The sequence below is a fragment of the Haliaeetus albicilla genome, chromosome 17, assembly GCF_947461875.1.
Source record: "Haliaeetus albicilla chromosome 17, bHalAlb1.1, whole genome shotgun sequence".
Taxonomy (NCBI): Eukaryota; Metazoa; Chordata; class Aves; order Accipitriformes; family Accipitridae; genus Haliaeetus; species Haliaeetus albicilla.
In genome coordinates, this window is record NC_091499.1 from 4,703,735 (window position 1) to 4,715,803 (window position 12,069).

General features: G+C 42.3%; 2 protein-coding genes across 5 annotated transcripts in view; both read left to right on the plus strand.

The window, feature by feature from the left end:
• The window catches only part of FAM135A (family with sequence similarity 135 member A), a 111,082-nt gene that overhangs the window by 87,703 nt on the left and 11,310 nt on the right, over window positions 1-12,069 (plus strand). For all 4 annotated transcript variants that reach the window (XM_069804600.1, XM_069804601.1, XM_069804603.1 and 1 more), the window contains one exon: window positions 4,204-4,356. The gene's annotated coding sequence lies outside the window, so the exon portion shown is untranslated. The remainder of the gene's footprint in view (window positions 1-4,203; window positions 4,357-12,069) is intronic.
• SDHAF4 (succinate dehydrogenase complex assembly factor 4) lies at window positions 1,452-11,089 on the plus strand. Its single transcript, XM_069804608.1, has 3 exons — window positions 1,452-1,558; window positions 4,204-4,356; window positions 7,272-11,089. Exons 1-3 carry the CDS (start codon window positions 1,519-1,521, stop codon window positions 7,379-7,381), a joined length of 303 nt encoding a protein of 100 aa, XP_069660709.1. The 5' UTR covers window positions 1,452-1,518; the 3' UTR covers window positions 7,382-11,089.

Sequence of the window (12,069 nt, forward strand, 5' to 3'; positions counted from 1 at the left end):
ACTGTTACTTGGTCTCTGCAGGCAGCTTGGTATGAGTATTTTTAAGGTAAGGATTTCTTGATAGTTTTTACTGTATTGAGCACGTGCATGATAAGTTCTTGACCTTGGCATAGATCTGGTTATTTTTTCTCACTGCTTTTGGGCAGAAGAATGTTTTTTCTGCATGAGCCTCCGTTTTATTCTCTCTGATCTAGAGGCCTGGCATCTTACTGCTAGAATAAAGAAAAGGGTTTCCTATTATTTTCGGCCTCTAACGTCCAATTAACCATGTTATAAAAAGCTGATTGGGAAAATGTCACACATAAGGCAGTCAGTTAAATTTAATCACTCTCAGTGTGTAGGCATTGCCAGATGTAGAGCAATAAACTCAACGGAGCGTTGCTGCTGTTAATTTACCGAGGAGATTTGCTTTCTTAAACTCTTCAGCTGTGAACACAAAATGCTATTTTAGACTCTGATCTCCAAGAACAGCTGAGTGAAAGTTATTTTCTGCAGTTTAGTATCTGTGGACAGAGTGTTTTGAATTCTGTTTTACAGAAGAGCAAGGTTAGCTGGAGCAGTTTGAGGAGTGACAAAAAGCAAATGTTGCCATATTCAGAACATTAACTGGAGCTAATTAAGTGGAGCTCCACCCCATGAGCCCAGGTGTTAACTTATCGCATGGTTAGGTTTATACTGAGAGAGAGTAGAGAATGTTAAAAGCACCTTCATGGGGTAAACTGGGAAACTGAAAAGATGGGTTCTGAAGTCCTGTTTCAGCACTTGGGTTTGGTTGCTCAGTTTCTTGCTGCTTTCTTCCTGGGAGGGTGAATAATGCCTGTTCAAGTGCAGAAGGGGCAACATCAGGAGTATAGGACTGAGAGGGATAAAGTTTATTATTTAATAAATAATTATGATATTTAAATAATTTCCTGATAACTTTGAAGTTATACAGCGTTTCGTTTGGAAGGGCAAACACTGGGTCTGTACCTCACTATGGCATCAGCCTAAATTCTTTCATTTTTTAAGTAGTCTTTGTGTATTATTGCAACTTTTTTTTATTACTAAAAAAAAAAAAGGCTAGCGGGGCTGCACTACACATTGGGGGGGGGGGGGAAATAGGTCTTTTCAGCAGTAAACTTCACTGCAGGGAAAAGCCGAAGACGCCTTTGCTCCAGGTTTGGGGGGGGGCAGAGGGGGGAGGAAGAGGGGAGTTGTAGCTTATTTCTCGAGCGCTTCGAGGAGCCCGGAGGCACCTTCATCAACAGCTTGGCTCCCAAGGCGCCGTTCGCCGGAGAGCGGTGCGGGGGAATGCGGTTTGTTTTTAAGGCCGGTGTGAGCTGTCCTGCCCGAAACCGCCGCCCTGACTAAAACCGCGTTTCCCGCCGCTTTTCCCTCAGGCGGGCGGGCGGGCGAGCGGGGGCGGGGCTCGCGCGGCGTCCAACCCGCCGCGCGAGCCCCGCCCCCGCTCGCCCGCCCCGCCGCTGGCGGTTGGCGCCTGCGCGGTAGCCGCCTCACGCGTCCCGGCTCGGCGCCGTTATGGCTCTGCGGCTGCTGCGCGGCGCGCCGAGGGCAGCGAGTAAGAGGCGGGCGGAGGGCGGGAAAGGGGGCCCGGCTTTGCCGCTGAGGGGTTTCCCCCAGACTCTCCTCCCGTCTCTCACTCAGGGGAGTTAGGGAGGGAGGGAGAGAGGGGAGGTTACCGGCCGGGACTGTCGGCGCTGGGGTTGCTGAGGGGTGCCTAAGATGGCGGTGGGTGATGGAGGCCGTGCGCCGCCCGCGGTGAGACCCCCCCGCCTCTTCAGCCTACGGCATCTGTTAGGAGCGGTGGGGTGCCACAGCTTTTGCCACCCCCCCAGCTCTCTACAGGTTTCCTGCTCCCCCCCCCCTTCTAGGTAGTAATATTCTCCCCTTTATTGCAAACCTACTGCTATCGGGGCTCACTATCTGTTCCGAAGGTTTTCTTTCCCTGTCGTTGCTGCGAACTTTTAAACGGTAGTAAAATATTAAGCTGTGGTTTAATATTTGTAGAATAGCCGGAGGGAACTTACTGTGGCCTTGAAAGTTACTGGTCTGTGCCCTTTACGTGAGGAGACTCAGGTGATTTGTTTATGGAGAAACCTGGGCTGGACAACAAATAAGGTAGCCTGCATAACAGTGTCTGTCCCCACAGGCATGCTCAGCTTAGGCTGTTCTGTAGGGCTGCAGGTCAGGCCACGCTTCCTTCCCCATCCAGAGTTGAGATTTCTGTGAGCTGGTTGATGGAATATTCCTGAAACAGACCAGTACAGTACATGTTAATAGAAGAGCCAGGAAAAAAATGTTGTTAGATGTTTGTGGTCCCTCCTAGGCTCTATTTGGCTGTTAGGTTCATGGCAATATTTGGCTGATGCTTCTGTCCCCTCAACATCCTGATGAGTGCCCAGCTCCAGCTGCACGAATGGCTTTGTTATGCTAAATCACCGTCTGTGGGCCACTTCAAAAGACTGGATGTTGCAGATGTTGGCTGCGCAGCAACTTTAAAGACTCAGGATTTTCAACTTCTTTTCAAAATCAGCTATATAATTAATAAATTGAATGGCTTTGTAACTGCCCATAAAGGATGAGGGAGTCAAAGATCAGTTTGTAGAATATGGCTTACTGATAAAAGTTGATTGTTCGTTTCATGTTTTTCAGAGGTACTTAATAGTGAGCTTCTGTCATCTCTGTGTCAAGAAGAATGTATTTTGGTCAATAATACCAAGTATTGCAAATAGGAAAATAGATTTTGCTGCTTCTTTGCTGACTGAGATAATCAGTTTCATTTCACTACCTTAATCTGACTTATTTGAACTTGGGCTAGAATATCAGCTTTAATTTAATTTTCTAGCTAGCTTCTCTTTCAGCTTGCTGAAGAATGACAGGATGTTTGGCAGGAGTAGAAAGAGCCAATGTTTGCAGAAGGATTAGATTCTTCGCTGTTGGTAGTCCCTTATGTCATGCTTAAAGCAAAAATAATAATAATAATAAAAAAAATTCCTTTGGGCCATTGGCAACAGTTGGCAGGCATAATACAGTTTATTTGACTGTAGGGTTTAATCTTAAGGCTGTGGTATTTTAAGATGAATGAATATGCTGATTCTGGGAATACAGGTGGATTGTTGGTTGGTGTATATATGGGTGAGTTTAATCCACATTGCTTGAGAAGGTTTCCTGATACGATCTCTTCAGTGAGGTAGAATAATGGTTCTTCCCAGTCCTTTGCTCCCAAGCTGGTACAGGGAGGATTTCTGTTTGAATCTTCCTTCTGAAGAAAAGTCAGAGCTGCTTTAGGCACGTGTCTTAGCTAAATATAATAGCTAAAATATTTTTAGAGGGTAGTTTATGCTCACTGTGGACATTTGGCTTTTTAACCAAATGCAGAAGTATCAGTCATTTTAAGAGATCTTCATAAGTAATTTTTGACTAGTTTATGACTCTTGAATTATTTATGACTTCTGATATCTGTGCACCTCCATCTTTATACTGCTTGAAAGAACTGTATGGGTATTAATAGGCTTTCTCCTACATTTACGTTAAAAAAATGTTAGTGGAACTTTAAAGGAAAAAAGTTGATGCTTTTAATGAAAGCATTTGCATGCAGTTATATAATTGAACTTGAAAGTGCTCAAAGTTTGTCCTGCTTTTGACTACCAGCTGAATTATTTTACCATCATGAGGAAAGCCCAACTATTCTCTACCAACATTCTGGAAAACCTGTTACTAAGGGAACAACGTTTTATTTTTTAAAACTTTCCTTTGGGAAAGCAGAAGCTTTTTCTGACTCAGAAGCTGCTGGAAATGAGCCAAGACATGGAAATCAGCAGGTTTCTTGGGGGAGGTTAGGAATTCTCCAGGAAAACAGAATGTACTGGTCTATGTTAGCATAATTACTATTTAGAGTCTAAAATACAAGAAGATAACAGTGAAGATAAGTTCAAGCAGTTTAAAATACACTGTTTATGTGAACTAAGTTATACAACTAACACAGTTTTGCCTCCATATGTTTCTAGGGCCAAAAATAATTATCTGTGCTGATTTCTTAGGTGTTCGTGAGTTGAATGTTAAACTAATATTTGGAGTTTGTTTTCCTGTCCCCCACTCCCTAGTTTCTGAAGAGAGGGTTTTTCAGAGGTGCTCTGAACAGTCACAGAGCTACTCAGTATTAAACTCTCACGTTTATGCTACACATATCTGTTTGTTTGATAGAGTCATCGCAGCTTTGCAGCTTTCTGAGGAGCACCAGCTCTAAGACAGGAGGAAGATCTGAACCTGCTAAGCAGTCGCTTAAGAAACCGAAGTTACCAGTAGGTCGATTTGATGAACCAGAGGAGTCCAGCATAGAGAGGGAACCCCTGGAAAGTAAGTCATGTTTTGTAGCATTCGCTGCATATCAAGGTGCCACGATTAGATCACTGGTCAACCCCAGACCAGGGAAAGAGACAGATAACACACACAGTGTGAGCGCCAACTTCCGCCTTTTATTGCGCAGTCAATTCCTTTTATACTAACAAGGGTAGGCGGGATTACAGACACATCATAAGGCTGCGACTAACCCTCTAACTTTCCGTGACATCGCGAGATCTTCTGAACGCCGAACCCTACAATGTTTTACAAAATTGAAAGCCATGTTTTAAAGGCAAGACCCTGAGATGCAGTGCTGATGTCAGTTTAAGAAGAGGTGTAGGCATTCAGCACTTCAGAATCGCTTTCTAAGCTTACTGGCTCTGAAAAAAACGAGGCAGCGCAGCAAATGGTGCATGGGGGAGAAAGTCTTCAGAAAAAGGGTGGTCAAACACTGTAACAAGTCACCCAGAGGATCTGTGATCCCTCTCCTCTTGGAGATACTCCAGTTCGCCTGGATGTCCTGACCTAACACCAGCCTTTTAAGCAGGGTTGGGGCCAGATGTCTGCCAAAGGTGCCTTCCACCGTAAACCGCTGCACGATTCTGAGAAATGTAGCTGGTACTGGTCTATTAAGTACAGCTGTAAATGGTGGTAGTAAACTCATGAGGGCACCAGCTACTTTTAATTATCCAAAAAGCCTGTTGTGTTCCTTAGTTCACAAAAGATTTCTGATTCATGCTGTATTTCATGGTCAGTCTTTCTCTCAGTCTTGCAGGTAGCGTTTTGAAAAGCAGCAACAGATAATGAGTTTGCTGAGCCACTCGGTGGGGTCTAGGGAGACCTAATGAACTGCTGTTGGTGTTGCGTTCCAGTCACCTTAGTGGGCTGCATTCAGAGGACCTGACAAGATTGAGGCACAGATATATTGCTGCTGAAGTCACTAGGAACGTATACTTTTTTTTATCAGACGGGAGAAAGACAAAATCTCTTTTCTTCCTTCTTTTTAATTGGCCATCTTCTCTTAACTAAAAGTGCTAGTCATGCTTTTATCTTATTCACCATAGTGTGATATTCTGCTACTGTTTACCAGTAGTGATAACCATGTTTATCTATTTTGAGGTCTCTAGGATAAGCTTTTTTAATATATCAATAGATTACTATGACTATCCAGATGACAAAATGACTGAAAAATTATAGTATCATCTCTGAAATGGTTGCAAGCAATTTCAGGTTGTGACTCACTTGAGAACTGACTCAGAGTTGGAGTTACTGTATAAGCAGCTATTTAATTCTTGTCCTTTATTCCCAAGAAAATAAATGTCATCACTGCTTCATTTAGAATGAATGCATAATTATTATCTTTTGCTTTTCACTTGGGTGTTCTAGGTTTTAGAGCAAGACTCAAGGTTTCTTTTGGCTTCAAATGTAGTTGTACATTCTTCACATGTAACACTAGTAATAGTTTGTTAGGCTGCTGACTGCCCATTGTGTTGTTAGGAAAAAACGTAAGAGTTTAAGCTGGCTATTTGAATTCCCGCTGCTGTGTAGCTATTGTGGACAAATCTTCTGAGCTTCTGCATCCACTGTCAGCACATCAGTAGTGCTTGGATATTGGGATGATGACATTGACAAAATAATATTAGATGCATTTGCGCTCCTTCTACTGCCAGAGGTGCTCAAATAGTGACATTTCCTATCCTGGTCTGCATGAATTTTTAAACAGGCATCCCAATATGTCATTCTGTATAGCCTGTAGCTACGTGAGTCTCCCTCCATCACTGTCCTTTTTCTCTGCTCTCCAGGGTTTCTGTTGTTGTCTTTCCTCATTTTCAGCCCTGCTCCTCATTACTTGTGTTGCCCACCAGGGCTGAAGTAGGGATACAACTGAGGGAGCCCTGAGTTACACATATATATGGGAGGCCCTGGAGAATCAGCGTGTCAAGGGGATGTGTGGGGTACAGTGAGCTTCAGGGATACCTGCAGTCCAGTGCAGGGTGAGAAAACGCTCGGCCTCGGATGCTGCCGTGCCAAAACATACTTCGTGGCTTGGCGATGCCCAGTGGGATGGCCATTGTGCAGCATGGGTGGCCGGAGTTACTACTCTTAAGAGATGGCCCTGAGTAAGGGAGCACTGAGTAGCACAAGGATGTTGATTGTGAGGTGCAGAAAGCTCCAAGTAGGCAGCATAAGCTAGTAGGGTGCTGGGAACAAAAGAAGCACTGCTAATGTGTAAGCTTAGCACATCACTTAACAGAGAGAGCTGAAAGTCCAATCCATACCCCACTTAGGAAGAGTTTCCCTCTCCTGAAAGGGTGTTGCAGTGACTTAGTGAGCTTAATTTAAGCTTTAGAAGGTGAAAAGTCTAATTTTAGCTATTCGGGATGTTACAGTACTTCCTGTGACTGTGGTATCTCGTCTGGTGTTGATGAATATCAATATGCTACTTCTTGAAAAACGTACCAGTATCCGTGAAAACATGGTGTTTTAAATACAAGAATAATAGAATTTTAACTAAAATTCAAGCTAAAAATTAAAAACGTGAGTGCTTAAAATTAGAGACCTAAACAAACACAGAAAGTGACCTGGTGTTTTAGATATAGTGAACATACGTACAGCATACCTGAATGACACAAATTCTCACTGGGAATTGATGAGAAACTGCGGTGCTTTGGTGCCTTTGGGCATTGAGTTGCTTTTTTATTTGCATAACTGGATATGATCGTACATATTGCTGCCTGTAGTCGAAACACTCTCTGAAATTACTTTTGGATGACTCTGGGAAATGTTTAACTCCAGGTTGTCTTTAAAAACAAAAAGAGAGTTGATTTTGTATTTGAAAATTAAACTAAGAGGCAAACATTGTAGATGGTGACATCTTTGTGTTTGTCAACATTATAGGCATTTTAATGAACTTTCCCTGTCATTTTTAGAGTTCCCTGATGGAATCAATCCTGCTACAAAAGAGAGGGGTGGACCTAGAGGCCCTGAACCTACACGTTTCGGAGACTGGGAGAGAAAAGGACGTTGTATAGATTTTTAATGTGTAAATGTGTCTGTGTTGCTAATGTTTCTAGTTGCCTGGATTTGTTGTGAAGCTTGTTGTTTCTGTCATGCTTGTGATGAATTTTCTGAGAGATATTATGTAAACAAACATAATGCTGCAGCTCAGATTTTGGAGCTGTTATTTGCTCAGTGTCGACCTGATCTGTAATACTGTTTACCCTATCCAAGTATAAATGCAAGTATAGTGATGTGAAATGGATAGTTGGGATCTTACTGAGATATACAAGGGCTTGGATTTCTTTGTGTATTTAAGCATTTATGTAGTGTCTTAAAAGTGGTAAAAGAGCTTTACAGTTCATGAACCTTGACACTGTTATCCAAAGTACAGCCTCCGAGGAGGAGGAGGAGATCGGTACGTGACTGATCTTAGCACAGTGGGTCATTGGTAAAAGTCCCCTTAATCAAGAACCATCCCCTCTGCCTCCGTTAGAGTGGGTTGGGGTTCCTTTCCTGTTTGTGGAGAAGGGATGGAAATGCCGTTTCATCTCGTCTCAGGCTGACCGCTGTAAATGGCATGACAGAAATGCAGGCTTAATTCCGAGAGGGTCAGCCCGTGATTGCAAGTACTGTTGGGGTGCTCTGTATGCAGTTTTAGAATACTGTTCGTTATAACCTAGCTTATTACATGCTATTTGCATTATCTTTTCCTTGATTCATGGAGATGCCTGTTTGAAAACTGGCTAAATGCTGCTTGGGGAAAAATAACATTACTTTCTGACACCTTATGGTCGAAAGGAGACTGATTACATTAGATGATCTAATATTGCAGGTCTTTAAAACTAAGTTATCTGGCACTGAACTAAGTATCTTTCAGTCAGACTGAGCTCAGTTCTTCATTCAAGAATTTGCCTAGTTGTAAATAACTGTAGCAGAGTGTAAATCTACCACCTGTGGGGGTACTTATTAATAAGAATAAGCTGTCATTATTAAAATGTGTGAACATATGGTCTGTTTCTGTGCAAGTTCTTTTTGATAGCCTAAACAAATGGATCTTCTCCAGTCTTCAACTGTAAATGTTTTCTTCATCCCTTTGTGTTTCCTTCCTGGTGTTTTGCTGTTTTTTAACCTCTTCTCTTTTACTCTAAGTGCTCCAGTTTCTGTATTCACAGTTCCTGTTAGCTGCTTTTGCTGGAGCACCACAGTGGGCATTAAGATGGAACAAAAGTTTCTTGGAGAGCCCAGGACAGTCTCCCATTTTATTGCCTACATTTCTTTTTCCTCTATGGCTATTTTTGCCTTTTGCTATGCCAAAGCAGGTTGTACCCAAATGAAATTCAGCTTTACTTCATGATTTCTGTTGCTTTGCATTACTCTGGCTCTGTGTAGGAACACATGGCTTTGCCCAGCTTTGCCTTTTGTATGGTTTTATTGGAGCCTTAAAGTGTGCTAGTCCTATCACAAATCTGTACAACCTCCCAAAAACTCACCCGACTTGCAGCCAGTGGGAGAGCTCCTCACTGAGATCTGCCAGTTTGTGTACCCAGCGTTTGTTTTACTGACATAGTATCACACTAGTTGTGAGTTAAGATGTTTGACTCGCTGCGATGATGACCTGCAGAAGTATTAAGACTGTTCAGTTAGGTTTATCAACCAGGTACCTTGCTGAAGAGCAAAATGAGGTTTACTAAAGCCTGGTTTTGATAAAAGATGTTAAGTGGTGGTAATTGCGTTTTGAACCTTTAATCTTCTATAAATTTAAACTGCAGCATGGTTTGGATATTGGAAAACTGGTCTGTATTTATACCCAATTCATTCTAGTTTCCCTTCTGTAGTGTGACACTTGAGTTTTCCCAAAATCTATTGGCATTTTCAGTTACCAAAAAATATGCTGGGTCAGCTATCTTTAATGTATGCTGCTTATTATTTCTAGTAATGCTTTGCCTCCTTGGTTGCTAGTGGGTTGGAAGATCCTTCATCACACAATACACCACCTTTTCAAATAGGAAGCAGGAGTTTTAATTGGAAACTTGCCTTTTCTGCATCGTTATTAATAGGCTTAACATCTTAATTAGTGAAGAGGCAGTAACGCTACCATGGTTACTTTATTTTTGAATTCCAATTCTTACTCTCCTTATCCATGGATTGTTGCATGAGTTTGTTATCTTCTCTTACCAGGTTTTACCCTTCCCAGCATGCGCTCCATGAATGGTTACCCAGTTCCACTTCTTGGCGTTCCTGATTTTCGATTCTGATTGCTCCCTTCAGCATAGACTGCCCCTGCAGTCCTCCCTGGCTGCTGAATTGCACCTTTTTGATTTGGCATATAAGGAACTGGTCTCACTTTTCCATGGTTTTCTTTCTGTTTCGGTTAGTTACCTTCAGTCTCCCCCTGCTTTGTGTTGAAGGGCTGACCCAAGCGCTGTCCAGGCCCCTGCCTCTCTGCTTTCATGCGGGTGATGACTGCCGCTGTTGGAGCCACTCATTCCGGCCTGAGCTTGGGCAGGTCCCTGCCCGTATCTGTGGAGGACCTGGGTTTGAAAGATAGCTTGGAGAGCGCTGTCTGTACCGAGAAGACAGAGTGCCTCATGAAGGCAGGGATTTTGCTTTCTCCCAAAAAATAAAATGGCTCTTGCTAACCAGTGTTGTAAATAGCTGTCAAGGAGTTGGCACTCAGGAAACAGAGGATACCACTTCCGTCCTGAGGAGCTTCAGGCCCTTTTCACCACCTCCCAGGCCACTGCCAGTAACAACCAAGTACCTGCTTAATTTGGTTAGGGAGTGTGTCAGGAAGAGATAAGAAACTGAACATTTGGGCAAAATAACACGTAGCAGCCAAAGAGTGAGTGCCAGAGGGTGTTTCTGTGGGGTCTGCCCATCTGGCATTTGCCAAAAAGAGGAGCCCTAGGCTCCCGTAATGTGGTGCTGCAAAATCGCTTGTGGTACCTGTCAAAACCAATCATGGTTTGAATGCGACAACCAATACAATGATATCGTAGGGCATAAACGATCATTTCTGTTTTGTTTTCTTGCACTGTCTGCAGTTAGGAAGGAAGCACTTCAGCACTTTTTCAGTGCTGTCTTCCTGCTCTTCCCAGATGATTAATATTAGCAATTCACTGGGATATAGCATTAGGGTAAAGCGATGGCTTGTGGCAGTAGCCATTAGATTAGCTACAGGTATGTTTTTATCATAAATACTGATTGAATCTATTTTTTTAGCTCTTTTAGTTAGCAAAACAGTGTAAAGCAGCAGGGGTTATACCCATTTTCTTTTAAATTTCTGGGAGACAAAGGAAAATTGTTCTGCCTGTGTAAGCAAATTCTTGTAGTACTGGAGGATGCTTGCTCCGTTTTCTGTACTAAAAAGCTCTATGTTGCGTTTCTGTAGTAGGTTTTCTCTTTTAAAGTTAAACTTGTTTCTGCTAGCTTGCATAGCTACATTTGGTACTTTATTAAAATTATGAAGCATTTATTGTTTGAAGGAACTGCTCTGTAATTACTTTATTACAAAATCTATAAAGTTGCACTCTACAGTTGAAGAAGTTGTTTGCTATTTATTGCCTTGTTTGGAAAGTATGTATTTCAGTGCCAATTTTACTATGTTAAAATACAAGGTTTATTATATAGTTGAATCAGAGTAAAATTACCCTTTATGGTAGCAGATGTTTGTAAAGGACCATAACGTTGTTATAAAACTTTACTACTTCTTCAGTTGACTGCAATAAATGATCACAAATTCCAGCGATCTGTAGTGACAGATGTGTTACATGTCTTTTTATGACACTTATTTTGGTATTGTTATTTAAAAAGGACCACAACACCTTGTTCTGAAGTGTCAGGAAAATAGCAGAACTGTGTATCATTTATAAGAGAAGAGGATTTGGAAGTTCTGTGGGTTTTGTAATTGTTCATCAGTCACTAACACAGTGCCGAAGCGTATCAAAGCATAAGGAAACTACGTGAGATGTGTTTCTGTGTGCTGACCGTGATGAAAATTTGTGGTCACTTTTATAACACACAATATGAAAATACCTTTACTTAGCTGGTGGTTGGTGTTTCATGTCAGACCAGCTGAGATGTGCAGCCTACATTCTAATGTCAGTATGGCTGTGCTCCCTCTTACATCTTTGTAACTGGTGGTAGGGGGTAGTCATGTCTAATTTTCCCAAGGACTTTTGTTGCAGAAGGGGTGGCACAGTAGAAAATGAATCATAGTTATAAAATTAGATTTTGGCAAATCCTGAGAAAAGAGCTCTATTTAAAATGAGTGCTGTGAAGAGCAGAACTAAGGAAGTCCTGTTTCCTATTAATGTGTTAACACCTCTGGTAGATCCAGTGTCTTTCTCCATGTTTCCTTGTTGGGAAGAGAAGAGGGCAAGAGAGAGGGCATCTTTCTGCCCATCATTTCGCCCCTGGGGGCATTATTTGGACCTCTTTGCCAGCCACTGATTTTCACAGAGCTTGCAAGAACTTAATTGCCTTGGAAACTCCTCTCTCCTTGACACCTTTTCAGAATAGGTTGAAGTTACTCACTGGCTTCTAAAGTCATGAGGTTACACAGATATTGGCCTCCCATCCTTTGGAAATCAAGCTGATGAATAACTTCGACCCTATATATTTTCTTCAGAAATATTCAGCATCTCTCTGCATTTTTCTACTGTAAGAATGGAGGAGTTATTTTCCCCTCAAAGAACATCAAAAGTGCCAATTAAAGCTTACAGCAGT